The sequence below is a fragment of the Arvicanthis niloticus genome, chromosome 14, assembly GCF_011762505.2.
Source record: "Arvicanthis niloticus isolate mArvNil1 chromosome 14, mArvNil1.pat.X, whole genome shotgun sequence".
Lineage (NCBI taxonomy): Eukaryota > Metazoa > Chordata > Mammalia > Rodentia > Muridae > Arvicanthis > Arvicanthis niloticus.
Window position 1 is genome coordinate 14,538,754 of NC_047671.1, and position 17,443 is coordinate 14,556,196.

The 17,443-nt window shown below is 44.5% G+C and overlaps 2 protein-coding genes and 3 non-coding genes across 7 annotated transcripts; all 5 read right to left on the reverse strand.

The window, feature by feature from the left end:
* Nucleotides 1–325: 325 nt before the first annotated feature.
* C14H18orf32 (chromosome 14 C18orf32 homolog) lies at nucleotides 326–7,599 on the reverse strand. Of its 2 annotated transcripts, none has more exons than XM_034518159.2 (3): nucleotides 7,444–7,599; nucleotides 1,049–1,224; nucleotides 326–573 (listed from the first exon to the last, which is right to left on the reverse strand). In XM_034518159.2, the coding sequence occupies exons 2-3, from the start codon at nucleotides 1,199–1,201 to the stop codon at nucleotides 508–510; spliced, it is 219 nt and encodes a 72-aa protein (XP_034374050.1). In that variant the 5' UTR covers nucleotides 1,202–1,224; nucleotides 7,444–7,599; the 3' UTR covers nucleotides 326–507. The 2 variants fall into 2 exon arrangements, with proteins under 2 accessions (XP_034374050.1, XP_034374049.1); XM_034518158.2 differs by having other exon boundaries at nucleotides 7,344–7,497.
* Nucleotides 7,600–9,195: 1,596 nt separating this feature from the next.
* Rpl17 (ribosomal protein L17) lies at nucleotides 9,196–12,549 on the reverse strand. 2 transcript variants are annotated; one of them, XM_034518157.2, is made up of 7 exons: nucleotides 12,436–12,549; nucleotides 11,686–11,738; nucleotides 11,530–11,570; nucleotides 11,107–11,241; nucleotides 10,795–10,893; nucleotides 9,603–9,794; nucleotides 9,196–9,280 (listed from the first exon to the last, which is right to left on the reverse strand). In XM_034518157.2, exons 2-7 carry the CDS (start codon nucleotides 11,723–11,725, stop codon nucleotides 9,233–9,235), a joined length of 555 nt encoding a protein of 184 aa, XP_034374048.1. In that variant the 5' UTR covers nucleotides 11,726–11,738; nucleotides 12,436–12,549; the 3' UTR covers nucleotides 9,196–9,232. The 2 variants fall into 2 exon arrangements, with proteins under 2 accessions (XP_034374048.1, XP_034374047.1); XM_034518156.2 differs by having other exon boundaries at nucleotides 12,157–12,440.
* On the reverse strand, nucleotides 10,977–11,041 carry LOC117720284 (small nucleolar RNA SNORD58). Its single transcript, XR_004608299.1, has one exon. It is a non-coding gene; the product is annotated as a small nucleolar RNA SNORD58 (small nucleolar RNA).
* LOC117720283 (small nucleolar RNA SNORD58) lies at nucleotides 11,409–11,473 on the reverse strand. The gene has a single exon (XR_004608298.1). It is a non-coding gene; the product is annotated as a small nucleolar RNA SNORD58 (small nucleolar RNA).
* LOC117720285 (small nucleolar RNA SNORD58) lies at nucleotides 11,806–11,871 on the reverse strand. The gene has a single exon (XR_004608300.1). It is a non-coding gene; the product is annotated as a small nucleolar RNA SNORD58 (small nucleolar RNA).
* Nucleotides 12,550–17,443: the final 4,894 nt, after the last annotated feature.

Sequence of the window (17,443 nt, forward strand, 5' to 3'; positions counted from 1 at the left end):
AGGTTGATGTTATATTTTTCAAAGAAGCTTCCCTCGTTCCTTTTCCAGCTTCCTTGGAGCAGTAACTGTTCTCAGCCATCCACTCGCCATTGCGCTTGGCAGTGATCGCATCTTCACATCGCATCCCACCGTGGACCGTAACATTTCACACTAATATTCATCCCACTCAAGGTACAGGAGCCCACAGGAAGTGAAAACAGAAAAGCCGTGAGAAAGAACTCGGAGGCCTAAAGACTCTCACACAGACCTTCTATTTGTGCATATTAGTAAATCAGAATAATAGAAACGAAAGCTACTTTAATGAAAAAGAAACTCTGGAGTCAGATCATTAAATATAACTACTGGAATTGTAAATATAAATACCACGTACTCCCTGATCAGTATCAGGCAGAAGCTAAACTATTTATCTAGTATCCTGGTCTCAGAGAAAAAAGGTCAGAGACAAAGAAGGTGCTTCATATTATCAGGTCCATTTGAAAACAGCCAAGGGCCTTCAAGAGAACCACACTAGTCTTTCTTTTTATCAGAGACTTCTGTTGATCCTTTCGTGGGTAATCCATTTGTACCTGCACCCTGAAATGAAAAAAGATTCAAGAATTATAACAAAAAGGGACTGATTTTAAGAAACATTCTTTTTAGAAGCAGACAATAAACTTCAGCATTAACTGATTCCCTCTAGAATTATGCAGGTTAGTTATGTTCTCAGAGTTGCACAGAGACAGTGCAGCAGGCACCAGTGAAGACAGGAGTACTCTAAACATTCATTCCTGTTCAAAACAAGCTTCGTACTGGGCCTGGGGATGCAGCTTAGTGGTAGAGGGCTTTCCTGATGGGCTCCTGGCCCAGAGCTCAATCCCCATGTCAGGTGGGGAAGGGAAGGCAAAGGGACAGCACATTCATCAGAAGCCAAGATTCAAATGTTCCGATCAAATGTTAGTAACTAAAAGTGAGACCAAGTAAAGCTTCCAATTCCAGAGGCTCACTCTTCCAGCAGCCTGTGGTTCCCCAGCACTGCCCACACCGACTCCTGCAAACTTGGAGGCCTTACCTTACAGTCTATATTGCCAGTGTTATTATCGCTGGATTCCTGTATAGCCTTTTTAGGCCATATGCGACGGACCACAGGGTATATGTATGGCTCCAGGAACTTTTTGAAGATCCAGAGCAGGACTGGAATGACGATACAAGGAATGCACACCATCGTCCCAGGCTGGAGCACCGAAACTGCAGACAGCACAGGGGAAGAAGTTAGCTCTTCACAGATCAGTGACAGAGGCACTTCACAGGAAGGGCTGTATCTACGGGAGGTGGGAGCTATCTAGAAAAATATTTGCTGAAAGCAAAGGTTTCTAAACTGAAGTGCTGCTCTCTGCAAGGTAGAGGAGACAGGAACACTGAGATGCCAGTGTCCAATCCTTTCTAACCACCGCTGCTTTCTATGGGATTCTGTGATAAAAGACACTTCAGTGGACAGAGGTTCCTGCCTCCAAGCCTAACAACCTAAGACGAATACCCAGGACCAACCCAGTGAAAAGACAGAACCAAGTCATCTCTTAGACCTCTACCACAGGCATGCCATGTCAGGGGTGTGCATGCCCACACAATAAATAAAAATGCAATAAAAGAACTTTTAAGAATACCAACAATATGTGCTATATACTTTACATAGTATACCTGCTCATTTACTTCTAAAAGAACCAGAAAGGGGCCAGTAAGAAGGTTTAGTGGGTGAAGGTGCCTGCCACTGAGAGTCAGATGGTGGAGGAAACACCTATAAGGTGTCCTCTGACCTCCATACAACAAAGTGGAGTACACACACGCCAAATAGACACAAAGTAATAATGAATTAAGAATAATGAAACCATCAGAGAAACTAGATGTTCTACATATTTAAAAATAAATTATAGCCAGGCATGTTAGTACCTGTCTGTAATTCCAGCATTTGATGTTTACTGGTTGGAGGCCACCCTGGGCTACCTAGGGAGTTCCAGGACAGTCAGGACTACATGGCAAGAAGGATTTTTTGTTTACTTGTTTTGTTTTAGATAGTAATAATGGTAAAATAGTCATAATAAGAGGAAAACAATATTACTTATATACAAAATATAGGGTGCCCTTAGTGTGAATTATATAAGTGTGATGGTTTGTATATGCTCAGCCCAGGGAGTGGCACTATTAGAAGGTGTGGCCCTGTTGGAGTAGGTGTGTCACTGTGGGTGTGGGCTTGAGACCCTCATCCTAGCTGCCTGGAAACCGGTCTTCCACTAACAGCCTTCAGATGAAGATGTAGAACTCTCAGCTCCACCTGCATCATGCCTGCCTGGATGCTGTCATGCTTCCACATTAATGATGATGGACTGAACCTCTGAACGTGTAAGTCAACCCCAATTAAATGTTGTCCTTTATAAGACTTGTCTTGGTCATGATGTCTGTTCAGAGCAGTAAAACCCTAACTAAGACAATAAGAAACTAATAATTAACGATGGGCCAGGCAGTGTGGCACACACCTTTAATCCTAGCATTTGAGAAGCAGAGGGAGAGATCTCTGTGAGCACAAGGCCAGCCTGGTCTACAGAACTGAGTTCCATGACAGGTAAGGCTACACAGAGAAACCCTGTCTTGAAAAAACAAAACCTGGGCCAGAGAGATGGCTTAGTGGTTAAGATCTCTGACTACTCTTCACATAAATAAAGTAAGTCTTAAAAAACAAACAAACAAACAAACTTAATGTTACCAGCTGGAAGAACATTCTCACTTTAAAAAACAAACAAATAAACAAACACCCCACAATTTGGTAACAGAACAATGCTTAAGGCAAACTCTGCAATACAAAACTCGTAGGCTTACAAATCAACCTTTTCCTAGTCTCCCTTTATATTTTTTGGGGGGAGACTGGATGGGTGGGGAATGGGGACCTTGTACTTGACAGAAAGAATGCTGCTGTCACCCTAAACTGCTTTTCCTTTTTTTTTTTTTTTTTGAGAATGTCCAGGCTGTGTTGGAACCAGAACTCTTCTTACCCAAACCTCTCAAGTGCTGAATTACAAGTGCCACTATGTAGATCAACTTTCCTTTATACTTTATTTTGTTGCTTTAAGATTTACTTTTTATTTTATGTGTATTGCTGTTTTGCTTGCCTATGTCTGTGAGTCATGAGCATGCAGCACCTGTGGGGTCTAGAAGTCAGTCATGCGGGAGCTGGGATATGAACCCGTGGCCTCTGGAAAAGCAGCCCCTGCTCTTAACCTCTGAGCCATCACTACTTTGTATTCCTTTAAGGATATAACTGAAGGTGTGCTGGGTAATAAGTAAGATTTTATTCAGTGCTATGCTGGATAGTTTTATGTCAACTTGACACAAGCTAACATCCATTATCTAAGAGAAAGAAATTTCTATTAAGAAAATGCCTGTAGCCAAGCATAGTGGTACCTGCCTTTAATACCAGCACTTGGGGAAACAGAGGCAGGCGGACCTCAGTGAATATAAGGCCAGCATAGTATACATAGTGAGTTCCAGCACAGCCAGAATTACATAGTGAGACACTGTCTCAAAAAATTAATTTACTTACTTTTAAAAAGGTCTCTTTATATCAGGCTGTAGGCAGGTCTGTAGGGCAATTGTTTAATTACCAATCAATGGGGGTAAGGGCCAAGCCCATTGTGGGTGGTGCCATCCCTAGTCTGGTGGTCCTGGGTTCTACGAGCAGGCTATGCAGGCCAGTAAGCAGCACTCCTCCACGGCCTCTGCAGCAGCTTCCTGCCTCCAGGTGCCTGCTTCGTTAAAGTTCCTGTCCTGACTTCCTTCAGTGATGAACAGTGATGTGGAAGTGTAAACTACATCAACCCTTTCCTTCCCAACTTGTTTTGGTCATGGTCTTTCATCACAGCAACAGTGACCCTAACATAAGAATCATCATGTAAGTAAATTGTCCGTATATAAAAGTTAATACTGATAATATTCTTTTTTTTTTTTTTTTGACAGTCTTTCAGCACAGGGACCTACCTTGGCTGGAACTCTCTATGTGAATCAGCCTTCGCTCTACCCCTCAGGTTCTGGGCTTAAAGCCATTGTGATCATTTGTAGATGCTTGGCCCAGGGAGTGGCACAATTAGAAAGGGTGGCCCTGTTGAAGTGGGTGTGGTCTTGTTGGTGTAGGTGTCACTGTGAGTGTGGGCTTTAAGACCCTCATCCTAGCTGCCTGGAAGTCAGTCTTCTGCTAGCAGCCTTCAGATGAAGATGTAGAACTCTCAGCTCCTCCTGCACCATGCCTGCCTGGATGCTGCTGTGTTCCTGCCTTGATGATAATGGACTGAACCTCTGAACCTGTAAGCCAGCCCCAATTAAATGTTGTCCTTATAAGAGTTGCCTTGGTCATGGTGTCTGCTCACAGCAGTAAAAGCTGAGATAGCCATGCAGCAACACGGTCAGCCCTTCTTAATGTTCCTGATAATTAGAAATTGTACTGGCAAGACTGATTCTGAAAGTCAACTATCTCTTAAAAGAGACACTTGTTCTATTAAATCAAAAGAGCTCTTAAATTTACAAAATAAATTAATCTCTTAGGACTAGGATTTCAAGATGAATTATTCTAATTTCATTTCTGTTTCTGTGACAAATACCCCCCAAAAAAGCAACTTAAGGAAGAAAGGGTTTGTTTTACTGCACAGTTTCAGGTTATAGTCCATTATTGTAGAGAAGTTGAGGTAGAAACTTAAAAAATTATATCAATGATCAAGAGCAGAGAGAAAAAAACACAAGGATTCTTGCTTGCTGGCTCTCAGCTAGCTTTCTCCTCCTATATTGTTCAGGACCTCCTGCCTAAGGAATTGTGACGCCCACAGTGGGTTAGGTCTTCCTACATCCTTTAACAATCAAACAATCCCTTACAGACATGCTCAAGGCCAAATGATCTGGGTTCTCCCTCATTAAAACTGTCTTCCAGGTAATTGTAGGTTGTAGCAAGTTAGTAATGAAAACTAACCAGCACAAGGGCCTTAAAAAGAAGTTTCAGAACAATATACAAAGATTTCAAATATCCTAATTTTCAGAATAGTTTTATAAGTTAAATAGCATTGATTGTTGAATGAATCAGCACAAAAAAATACTTTAACCTATTTATAATGCAGGTCAAAGTGTTATGATTCTTTTTTGGATTTTTCAAGACAGGGTTTCTCTGTGTAGCCCTGGATGTTCTTGAACTCACAGAGATCTACCCGTCTCTGCCTCCCAAGTACTGAAATTAAAGGTATGCACCACTACCCCCTAGCTCCAGTGTTACTAATCATTCTGAATACAATTCTGAAATGAATTCCAGCAAAAACTATAAGCAAGTATAAGTTAACATCAAAGTATGACTAGCTATTTTATAAAGAACACAATTAATTCTAGTCAAAATAATTTAAGAATTTTTCCAAAGTAATCGCCAAAACTTTTAAGAACGTACCTTTGATTTAAAAAAAAAAAAAAAAAAAAAAAAAAAAAAAAAAAAAAAATCAGTTGCTGGGTGGAGGTAGTGCACACCTATAGTCCCAGCACTCAGGAGGCAGATCTCTGAGTTCGAGGCCAGCCTAGTCTACAGAGTGAGTTCCAGGGCAGCCAGGGTTATACAGAGTAACCTTGTCATATCAGTCAATGAAGCTGGGGGTGTATCTCAGTGGTAGGGTACTTATCTACATTTTGCTAGATCAGCGGTGCTTCAACATATGGGCTGTAACCCCTTGTGGGTATTAGGACCCTTTCACAGGAGTCACCTAAGACTACAGAAAAACACAGAGATTTAAGATTGTTAACAGTAAAATTATAGTTACAAAGTAGCAACAGAAATAATTCTGTGGTTGGGGGGTCACTGCAACATGAAGAACGGTATCAAAGTCCACAGCATTAGGAAGGCTGAGAACCACTGTGCTGGACATGTTTAATTAGCAGAACTTAGAAGTCAGTTAGCAGGGCTAGAGAGACCGCTCAGTGGTGAAAAGCACTGGCTGTTCTTCCAGAGGACCTGGGTTCAGTTCCCAACACCCACACAGAGCTCACAATGTGACTCCTGTTCCAGGGCATCTGACTCCCTCACACATGCAAGCAAAACACCAATGGACATAAAATAAAAAATAAATTAAAAAAAAAAGTCAATTAGCAGAGATTCTTTTTCAGCACTTTTTCAAACACGTTTAGAATCTGAGCTGGAGATGTCCAAGGCTCTAGGTCTTGCACCCTTTAGGAATACCCAACACAGCACTTTACAGATTTCATAGGAAGGATGCCTGCACTTGAGAACAGCATTACTTTCTGAAGGTGTTTCTTGGGAAAAATTACTGAACAGGACTGTGCTGTAATTCCCTCATGAGAAAATACAAAGAGAACCCCCACCTTATAGGAATGAAGTATGCACCCAATTGTGTGACTACAGTACAAAATAGAAATGTAACAAAGCAAACAGGCCAGGCTTGTGATCGCAACTGTTTGGGAGGCTAATGAAAAGAAGAGACCTAAATCAGCCTGGGCTACACCTCGAGCTCAACACCTGCACCGACAATATAAGAAGATCCTATCTCAAAAGGACAAGACAAAAACAGGTCTAGAGTTTTAGGCCAGCAGGACTACACAGTGAGATCTTGTCTTAAAAACACAAAACAAGCAAACAAATCAGCTCCCTCCCCCCCCACCCCCCTTTCTCCAATTAGAAAAAATTACTTCTTTGAGAATGTTACAATTCCCTTTCAGGCCTTTTTCCTACCCATCAACTGTTACGTGTTGTGTTTTTTTAAATTCTACTTGTAGCTAGTATTTTAGAAATTTGTACACATTACGCTTTAAGTAAAACCACACGAACCTGTGCCAGTAACACCACCACATTATTTAGTTGACAAGGTCTCCCTTATAGCCTTGGCTGGCCTTGAACGTAAGAGACCCACTTGCCTCTGCCTCCTTTGTGTTGAGATGAAAGGGATGTACTACCACTCCCAACTTCCACAGCATAGTTTTTATAAAACTTTTTTGGATCTTTTAATTAGTAAGCCATTAGTACTGTCTCTTAATCCTAGTAATATTTTGATAGATGTTTTATATTCTACTGTGAAAACTGCGGTGGAAAATCTAGAAGATGGCAAGGTGAACAACTATTTTAACTACTATCCAATCCATCAAAGAGACCAAAACGGAATCTTTCACTCAACTTGTCCCTAAGAGGACAATGGGAGAGGAAAGGGCTAGGGATTCACCAGAACTGCCCAACAGAGCAGCAGTCGCCTTCCTTGAAAGCACTGAGAGGAACTGAGCAAGTCAAAGACAACATCAAAAAGTAGGGAAGCTGCAGGGGCCAGTGGCACAGAGAGAGGAGCACCCACCTTGTGGGTCCAAAGGGAGGAAAACCGCGAGGGAAGCGAGGAGGGGACACCGAGGTCCACGGACGGAGATCAGTGCAGAAATGCAAGACAAGCAGGCTACCTAATTTCTGTCGTACAACGGCGCACCACACAGCCTCTGGGGACGTCAAGCCGCCGCCGCCGAACAGCGCCGCTGACAGACACCCGCCGCGCGAGCCCCAACTCCCGAAACCTCACTCGCCACCACCAAGACGGCCAGGGCAATGTCCGCACTTCCGGGAGGCCGGGCTGCCAGCAGCCAATAGCAGGTCTGGACACTGACAAAGCCATATACGTCATCCAAGGGATGCACAGAACGTAACGATGACGTGTACAGAGGTCTCCGCACTTCCGGAGCTGCGCTGTAGCCAGCACCTGGAGCCAGCCCTACCGAGCTAGCAAAAGGTGCGGCTGTGTGCCCAAAACCAATTTCCAAAGCTTGATTCTGAAAAATGCAGTGGTGTCCAAGATTTGAAACAGGGCCCTGGGAGTAAGGCCTGTCTGGTTCTCACCAGCCATACGAACGGCGCTGGTACTTCATAGGTTTTCAGGCTCAGATTTGATAAAACCAGATGATGTTTTTGTGTTTTCACAATAGATGCTCAGCCGCATCTCAAAGTCAGGATTCTCAGGCTATGGTCTCTTTCGAAGTGGGGATTGGGATTATAGATCTGCTCCCCAGTGCATATAGACAGGGATCTTCACTCATGTCAAAGGTCTGGGTTGTTTCTAGCATCCAAACCCTGAGCTGCTGCCCATTTTACTCACTAGAACAGTACAACAGACTGGCCTGTCGGTAAAGTTGTGAACTTGGAACCCTTACTGCTGCTTGAAACAAAACCTCTTTGGCAATGTCTTTATATAAATACTGTTACTTTGCCACCTGGGAACATACCAAATCACTCTTCATAAAGTCTTATACACAAAAAGGAATTGTGTTGCAAAACATGCCCTGATCCATCCAAATGCTATAGATTACATTCTGGTGATCACAACTTGGGGAGCTAGTTTCCCTTCTTGCCCCAGGTGTCCTGGACATCTAGGTTTGGAACCTTTACCCTGAGCTATTTCTCCAGCCACTTAAACCCTATGGGGCAAGCACAAAACCTAAAAAACCTTTCAAAGACAGTGGCAAAGGACTATATACTAACTGGAATTTTACGAGTGCCTTAAATAGGCAAATAGATATAGAAAATAGTTCAGGGGTGGGTGTACTGACAGGCAACTACAAGGTTTTCAGTGTGATACGACTTGAAAATCTTTGCAGTCTTAACAGGTGGTGAGTCATGCAGTGAGCTGTGTGGGAAGTAGTGAAGGATACTGTAAACACCTTTTTTTTTCCTTGTACGGCTGAGCAAGCCAAAAAATGGTATCAGCCCCTGGAGCTTAAGAAGTTCACTACACGTAGTCTACTGTTGACCCTTCTCTGCAGCCTTTAAAAACCAGTTCAAGAGTATGGTCATCTATTTGAGTAGCCCTCAGTGGCAAAGAAATGGCTAATCTTAAAGTCTGATAGAAAACTGCTTCATGTGTGGGTACCTTCCCCTAAATCAGTAAGATGGTCCCATGTTTAAGGCAACACTTACAGACTAACTTAAAATTAACAGACCAAGTGGTGATACAGGCCTTTAATCCCAGCAATTGGGAGGTAGAGGAAGGTAGATATAGTTTAAAGCCAGGGCTCCACAAAACAAAAATACTACCCTTAAAAAAAACCCCCACTCTTTCACTGCTTAATTAATTAGTAAGAAGTTCTGCATGTTAAAGCACATCTCTCCCAACAGGGCTGATGAACAGGTAATCTAAGTCAATCTGCTTATAAAGACCACCAGAAGACCTTTACTTTTATCTGCATTTATTTTATGCTGAATTTATTCCCGTGCCATGAGCTTTTGTTTCTTCAGTTTCTTCTGGGATATCTGAGAAGACAAACAAAGGAACCAGTTAAGTTTCTAGACTAGAGGAAACATCAATTTTGAAAAGCTCAATTGTTGAAGACAACAGAGGATCATGGACAAATGGCCAAGTGCCAAAAGGTCAAACTTAGTTGTAGAGACACCAAATGCAATGACTAATCCAGCGGGGGTAGCACAGGTTCTGCAGTGCTATGCCACAGAAGGCACACCTTCTGTGTGGGTGAGGGCTGGTCACTCCAGCTTCCCTTCATGGTTATTACAGTCCTAAGACAGTCACCACAGCACCACTTGTCTCTAGTATGTATCAGCCAGACTGCACACTTACCTTTTTCTTCTGTGCAACCTCCTCTTCTGGTTTTGGAACAATCTGCTCCTTCTCAGTGAGGATCATCTCAATGTGGCAGGGGGAGCTCATGTATGGATTAATCCGGCCATGAGCTCTGTAGGTTCGTCGGCGCATCTTAGGTGCCTTGTTCACCTGGATATGTTCAATGACTAGAGAATCTACATCTAAACCCTGGAAAGGAGAGAAATCAGGTAAATATTTCTCAAGAAAGCTTCAGCGCCCATGGCCACCTTGGGTGACCTTGAACTTTCTGCTCATCCTGCTTCAGCTTCCTGAGTGCAGTATCACTTTGTATTTTAGGTAGTGATTTTCAAGTGAAATCATTTATGGAAGGCATCCCTTGTTTTAAGGTATTAAGACATTCAGTTACCATAAGATCTAGTCTATTAAATACATGCTGTCAGCCCTAAAAGTTGTAGAGACAGATGGTTGCCCAGACTAATTGCCTTCTTACAGCACAATTTTTAAAAAAGGTTCAACCTTATTGGAAAAAAAATTGTTTTCAAATGTGAGGGTGTAATTATCCTACACAGCTGTCAACAAACTATAGCTTCTCTAATGCTAGCAAACTACCCAGAAGGCAAACAGCACGAAACCAAAATTTCTTTTGGGGTGCTATACCCTGATCTGCACTCATCAATAAGCAATAAACCCCCAGAAAGAAAATGCTTCCTTTCTTGGACAGGGATGGAGGAAACTTTTAGGACACGGCAAACCACGAACCTAAACCTCTTTAGGCAAAACTCTTTAATACTACACAGACGCACAAGACAAAAGACATCCTTTACATTTTTTAATCCCTTGGAGGCCCTTGGCAGGCAGAGGCAGGCGGATTTCTGAGTCTGAGGTCAGTCTGGTCTACAGAGTGAGCTCCTGGACAGCCAGGGCTACAGACAAACAGTCTTGAAACCCTCCTCCCAAAAAGATTCATTTATTTTATGTGAGTACACTGTGGTATCTTCAGAAACACCAGAAGAGGGCCTGATCCCATTACAGATGGTTGTGAGCCGCCATGTGGTGGCTGGGAGTTGAACTCTGGAGCAGTCAGTGCTCTTAGCTGCTGAGTTATCTCTCTCCCCAGCCCTTGCCTACTTTTTCTAAAAGGCAGTTTCTTATGATGCAGACCAGACTGACCTCACGACACAACAAAGGGCAGCAATGGCTCAGGTACCTTAAGCTCAGCATTACTCTCTGCGTTTTTAAGCATGTGCAGCAAAAACTCTGCACTCTTCTTCGGCCACCGTCCCTGTGTCCAGCCCCACTGTTTCGCCTGAAAGAAAAACAGGTAGGGGGTTTGTTACTTCCCTTGATCAATCATCATGGGACCCAGTTAAGAACTATGGCCAAGGCCAGGTTGCTCAGAAAGTGTTTTATTTCACGGTTAATCCAAAGGTGTCCTAAGATGGTCATCACAGCAACCAGACTGTAAGCAAGACCTTAGCCTACTTTCCCACTTGCAACAGAAACCTCAAAGATCTCTCACCTGGGCGCACCTCCCAACTCCACCATTATACCGACGGAAGGGCACACACTGCTTTTTTAAAGTGACATCCTTCAGGTACTTGGTAGCTTTGCGGATGTGCATGCCCTTGATGGCCTGAGCAGTTTCCCGCGTGTTCTAATAGAAGCCAGAAAGGTTTGGTTAACAGTGTTAAATTTTGAGAGACGAATAAATTCACAGTTAAGTAAGCTCCACCATCTTTTAATTATATATACCTGTATTCCCCAACAAAGCCAAGTTTTGCTCAAGCACCCCCACCTGATGACCAACTTACATACAAGGCAGCTGCTCAGAATTTACTTATTTTCACGGTAAATCCAAAGGTGTCCTAAGAAAGTCATCACTGCAGCTACCTTCCAAAGACATTCAGGAGCAAATTACGATTCTTTAACATGACTTCCTTACCTTAAAGTGAACACGAAGGTTTGAGCCTCGTGATTTACAAGCTGCAAGCAAGAGGGGGGGAAAAAAACCGTTCACTTTTTACTGAATTATGAACACGCCAAACAAACGCTCCAACCCACGAATCAAAACAGAAGCATGCCCTTTTCAGTCGCTTACATTTCGTGGGGTTTTCTGGGTCAAGGGAGTAGCGAACCATCTTCACGGGTCACCTGTGAACACAGCAGCCAGTCACTAACGCCATCAGCTAGAAACCAAGGAGGTTTAAAACTACCAACAGCTGCTCAGAGGATAGTTATTTTCATGATGAATCCAAAGGTGTCCTAAGAAATGACATCATCGCAGCCATCGTTCCCCCCCTTTTTTGGAGGGGTGACAAGGTCTCTGGCCCTGGCTTTCCTAAGACTTCAAGATCTGCCTCCCCAGTGGTGGACTGGAAGGCACGCACCACCCAGGTCTCGCACAGGGTATTTAAGTCTTAATGTCCACCCTCCCCGTGTTAATGCAAGCGGGTGCACGAGGCCGTGGCCTTCCCCTGGGGACTACGGCTGTCCTCAACCTCTGCAGACCCCTCCTTCCGCGCGTCCCGAGCCGCCCAAGGAGCAGCACTGAGCCTCCGCCGGCTCTCACCGCAGAAGCCGAGCCTCGGGCGACCCGGCTCGTTCCGGTCCCCGCGCCTCCGCCGGCCCGGTCACCCATGCCGGCCCCTCACGCTGCTCCGCGGCCTGCAGAGGCCTGCGCGACCCCGGGTTCCAGGTCGGACGAGCCCGCGCGCCCCTCCATCCAGAGCACGGCCGACTGTGGCGAGCAACCACGGGCCTTCGAGCTCAGATGCCGGGGCCGCGATGGCAGCGACGGCAGCGATGGAGGAGGATTCGCCCCGAAAGGCCAACGCCGAGTAACACTCACCTTTCGCCGCTTACAGGAAGAGGAAGCGCGAAGGCTACTGGGAGAATTCTTGAGACCTGGACCTCTCGCGAGACTTCCTGCCCAAGGAACGAGATCCCAGGAGTGGGAGGGCCGGGAAGGAAGGAAGTGCGGGATGTTTTTAGAAAGTGCGTCTTTAGGGACTTTCTCTCTCTTTCTTTTTAATTCCGAAATTAAAATGTATGGGTTTTAGATGTCAGTAAATAAAAACAGTCTTGAAGCAAAGGACATGACTCATTAGGAATGAACGAGAAATTTGGCCATCGTCGTTGTTAGATTTGATTATTGTCAACTCTGAAGCTGGCTTGTAAACAGACATTTAAGATGAAAGGCCAGAGCCAGGAAGGGCAGTGATAGCCTTTAATTCCAGCAGTCGGCAGGTAGAGGCAGTGGACCGCACCAAGTGTGGGCTATATAGTGAGATCCTGTCTTAAGTAAATAACCTAAGGGCATACGTCATGGTGCCGCATACCTGGAATTCTAGCGGTGTTGGTTAAAATGGAGACCAGTGCGGGAGAGATGGCTCTGCAATGAATAACATCTGTTGCTCTTGAATAAGACCAAGTTCGGTTCCCAGCACCCACAAGGTAGCTCGCGTATATATCTCCAATTCCAGGGAATTAGATTCCTTCTGACCTCGGTAGGCGCCAGGCACACACGTGGTGCACATACACACTTGCAGGCAAAATACTCATACACATAAAATGAATCTAATTTTTAAATTTATTTATTTATTTATTTATTTATTTATTAGAATAAAAAGAATTTGAGGCCAGCCAGCACTACATGAAACCTTGTCTCCACACAAAGATGAGAGACTGGTTTATAAAACCAGTCCTTGGGAGGCTAAGGAAGTCGGGTGGGAGTCGGGGAGAAAAGACAGGGGTGGGGTGAGACGGGGAGTGAGTCAGTCAGGTGCATGTTGATTGTGAAGACTGGTTCAAGATTACTGTCCCCAGTGCCACAGTGTCCAGATCTTCACTGGTTGCAGAAAATGTGCTGGCGTTTTCTTTCCCTTTCTTTCTTGTCTCTGATTCTGTTACTGTCTGGCTTTAGATCTTCTGTGCCCCGACTGCCAGGCAGCTCAGACTCCCAGGGACTGAGTTGGCTTACAATGACTTGGGCTCACTTGGTTCCTACACATTGTGTCAAAGATTCTCCTGTCCCTCTGCCCTCAGTACCAAATGCTGGGTATCCTAGTGACTCTCTTTTTTCACAAGTGTTTATTACAGGCTGTAAACCCCCAAATAAATCATTCTCTTAAGTTAGATAGACCCAGATATCAAACCACCTTCAGTACCTTTGGTATTTTTCCTGGGGATCTGAGGTGAATATATAACTCACCCTTAAATAGAACCCTGGGCTTGGAATATAGTTTACTAGTAGAATACTTGCCCAGACTCTCTCAAGACTTGGCTTTGATCCCTACCAGTGTGTGTGTGTGTGTGTGTGTGTGTGTGTGTGTGTGTACGTGTACTGTTGAGCAGTTCTAGGCAAGGAAGAAATGATACAATTCATACTTTAGAAAAATGACCCGGACTTCCCTGTAGAGAACAAACTTGAGGGGTGGGAATAGAGTTGAGGAGAGAGATATGGATGATTTTGCAAACTGTGAGGGTCACTTATGCTAGGCTGGTCCCAGTGGTTGAAAGGAGTCCAATCACAGGGCTTTTCTGGAGTTGGGGCTAATGAAGCTAACAATGGACTGGATATTGGAGGTGTGTAAAGACAATGAAGATACTCTCCACATACGCAGATAGAATACCGAGTGACACAGTACACTAAACCTAGAGGAGCAGGAGTGGTAACATCAATAGTCTGTGTGCCTTATTGAAACTTTTGTCTTACCAGATGTGCTGGCACATAGCACTCAGTTCTCAGGAAGATAAGGCAGGAGGATCATGAGTTTCAGGCCAGCTTGTGGTGTTACTCAGTGAGTTAGAAACTAGCCTGATTATATAAGGAGACTACTGCTCTCTGAAAGTTTTGTTTTCAGATTTTAGCTTAGGGAAATTTAAAATACACACACAAAGAAATATACACGTGCTTATATTGAACTTCCAGAGCATTCTGGTTTTTTGTTTTTTGCTTTCCTCTCTATCTGGCCAGTGTTGCAGGATATTTGAACCTGTTTCTAGTTGTGGTGAGGCTCAGCTCTTAGCACACACCTTTAATCCCAAACAATGAAGGTAAAGTTAGTTTGTAGAAAGAAGCACCCATTTTGAAAATGAAATCTAATTGAGTGGCAGACAAAGTGACGAATCAGAGAGAGATTTGACTAAATAGGATATGCCCAGCTCTCAGGAGAAGAGAGAGGCAAGGGACACAATTTAAGGGAGAGACAGACAGTGCAGGAGGAGAGAGTACATCACAGGAAGACAGTAGAGTTTGTGGCGAGCAGGACAGTAGAGTTGAGAGGGAGAATAGAGCAGCACAGAGAGGGATGAGGAGGCAATTTTATTGGGACAGTTGTGCACAGACAGATTGAAAAGAGGAGAAGCTAGACACAGGTAAAGACAATAAGACAGAGAATGAGAAGGAGGCAGAAAATTAGAACATATTGCTAGAGATAGTTTAAGGCCAAGCAGAGCAATTCAGAGGGTGAAAAAGAAATCAGATTGAATAAATCAGCTGGGAGAGGAGTTTGAGCTGGAACAGCTGAGTTGATCAGCCAGCCAGAGTTCAGAAAGAACTAGAAAGGGTAAGCTTATTCAGCAGAAAGTCTCAGAGGCTGAAAACATTCTAGGGCTAGATTAGATTGTACAGAGGCTAGAAGCTTCCAGGACTAGACCTAGGTTAGCAGGTGGAAGCAGTAAGCCTCCCAGACAACAATTACAACAGGGGAATAAAAGTTACTTTTACAGACCAGAAAGCCCTGATGCAACTGCCTCCTTTTCCTTTATGTTGTTGGGGTTGCACAAATCACACGAACACCAATCTCATCAGACAGGATAATTTATTGAGGATTTGCTGTAGGACTGATCTACCAGAAACATGGTTCAGATTCAGGAACTGAACTGTGACCTCCCCCACCCCTAGTTAAAGTCCTACAGGGCTTTTAAAGCCTGATATCTACAAACATCTGTGCCAAGTTATTCCACCAATCAGGATAGGGGGGTCTCCTTAGGAACATGTCTTTGTTGTACACTTATTCTGCTCCCATTGGTTGGGGTGTCCAACTGTGGGCACGGGACTTGTCTTGTCTAATATTCATGTTTTAACTTGTCTACCAAGATGGGATGTGTCTAACAGTCATGTCCTAACTTGACAACCAGAATGTCAGTTCCCAGGGTGGTCTTTGGAACTTAAACTTTACTTGAACACTACTCAAAATGGAGGTCTTCTTTTAAATAGTTTCTTATATCTCTTACATTAGGGTCCATCCCAGGTGCAGCTTAGAAAAGCAAATACCATAAAAGCTTATAGACACAGGTGAAGGAAGTTCTGTTGGGTGGTTGGTTTGGGTCCGAGCTTATTGTAGGTAACTATACAGAACAGTTCTACTGACTTCTATCATGATTGGTTTCCAAGGACACAGAACATAACAGAAGATGTAATCAACTTGGCATTAGAAACTTTCCTAATAACAGTAGAAACATGTGGGGCTGTCACAGTCCTCCTCAGCCTTCCTGGTTCTGGGGTTACAGGAGAGTGCCACCATGCCCTGCTTGTGAGGTAGCCATCTGCAGCCAGTCATCAGAATACTCCAGCAGGTAGAGAATAGGAGCCTGGATTCCTGAAAGGTGGGATCCGAAACACAGCATCCACCATAGTAGATCTTAATAGATCATTGAATGGATCCAAAATGGGTTTGTAGGGCAGTGGTGGCGCACACCTTTAATCCCAGCACTTGGGAGGCAGAAGCAGGTGGATCTCTGAGTTTGAGGCCAAACTAGCCTGTTTCAGGACAGCCAGGGCTACACAGAGAAACCCCTGTCTGGGGAGCAGGGAGAGAGAAAAAAAAGAAAGAAAGAAAGAAAGAAAGAAAGAAAGAAAGAAAGAAAGAAAGAAAGAAAGAGAGAGAGAAAATAAGAAAGGAAAAAGAAAGGAAGGAAGGAAAGAAAGAAAGAAAGAAAGAGAGAAAATAAGAAAGGAAAAAGAAAGGAAGGAAGGAAGGAAGGAGGGGAGGAGAGGGGAGGGGAGGGGGAGGGGAGGGGAGGGGGGAGGGGAGGGGAGGGGAGGGGAGGGGAGGGGAGGGGAGGGGAGGGGACTGAACTAGGGCTTAGAGGAGATAAAGCAAGATGTGACATCAGTCTACCTTTGAAGCCTGGCCTCTTCCCACTGTCCTTGTTGCCTACCCATCCTTTCCCGATTGCTCCTAGTTGCTGGTGGCCCTGTGTCACAAGCTGCCGGCTTTGCTCCCTCCCTTGCTGGCTAGGCTGCCCACCCTACTCCCCAGAGTCTGATACACAATCTCCAGTTCTCTGACCACTCCTGCCTGCTGTTGTCAAGATGTTCCTGAAAAGGAGGACCTCTATCCAGTGCTGGGGGGTGGGGGGGGGGGGCAGAGGTCTGGATTCTAGTATCAGGAGAGCTGTAGAGACACCCAGACAACAAGAGATGGCAGGGTCAAAGAAATTGGAAGTGAGCTGCAAGCGAATGCTCTTGGACTTTTCTGAGAGGAGTAAAGCACTCCCTCTATTTGGCTTTCCTTAACAGTGACTACTGGGGATTCCTTCACAGAACAGCAGGCTTTTCTTCCACAGAACAGCAGGCTTTTCCCAGCAGCAGTCATTGACCTGCAAAGGCAGGCTTCAAGTGGGCCCTGCAGAAGTGTGACAGTCTGTCCCAACAACCGATCTCCACTGCTAATGGATTCCTTGGAAGATCAGCTGCCTCCTTAAACCAGCTGACCAAGAGATGACCTGCCCATCTATCTTCTCAGAAGAGCTGTCTTTGGGGATTTTCAGAGTGAATATTCCATGTTTAAGTCTTGAGGAATGACTACGGGCCTCCCTTGCCTCTGGAACAATGTTCTTCAGAGTCCTGC

What these genes read in the sequence shown, in the direction of transcription:
- C14H18orf32 (XM_034518159.2), bottom strand. Translation starts at nt 1,201, where the DNA reads ATGGTGTGCATTCCTTGTATCGTCATTCCAGTCCTGCTCTGGATCTTC. An exon ending in CTGGCAATATAGACTGTAAG is followed by an intron (nt 574 to 1,048) that starts GTAAGGCCTCCA and finishes TTTTCATTTCAG; the next exon opens with GGTGCAGGTACAAATGGATT.
- Rpl17 (XM_034518157.2), bottom strand. Translation starts at nt 11,725, where the DNA reads ATGGTTCGCTACTCCCTTGACCCAGAAAACCCCACGAAAT. An exon ending in ACCTTCGTGTTCACTTTAAG is followed by an intron (nt 11,242 to 11,529) that starts GTAAGGAAGTCA and finishes GGCTTCTATTAG; the next exon opens with AACACGCGGGAAACTGCTCA. An exon ending in AGAGTAATGCTGAGCTTAAG is followed by an intron (nt 9,795 to 10,794) that starts GTACCTGAGCCA and finishes TCTCCTTTCCAG; the next exon opens with GGTTTAGATGTAGATTCTCT.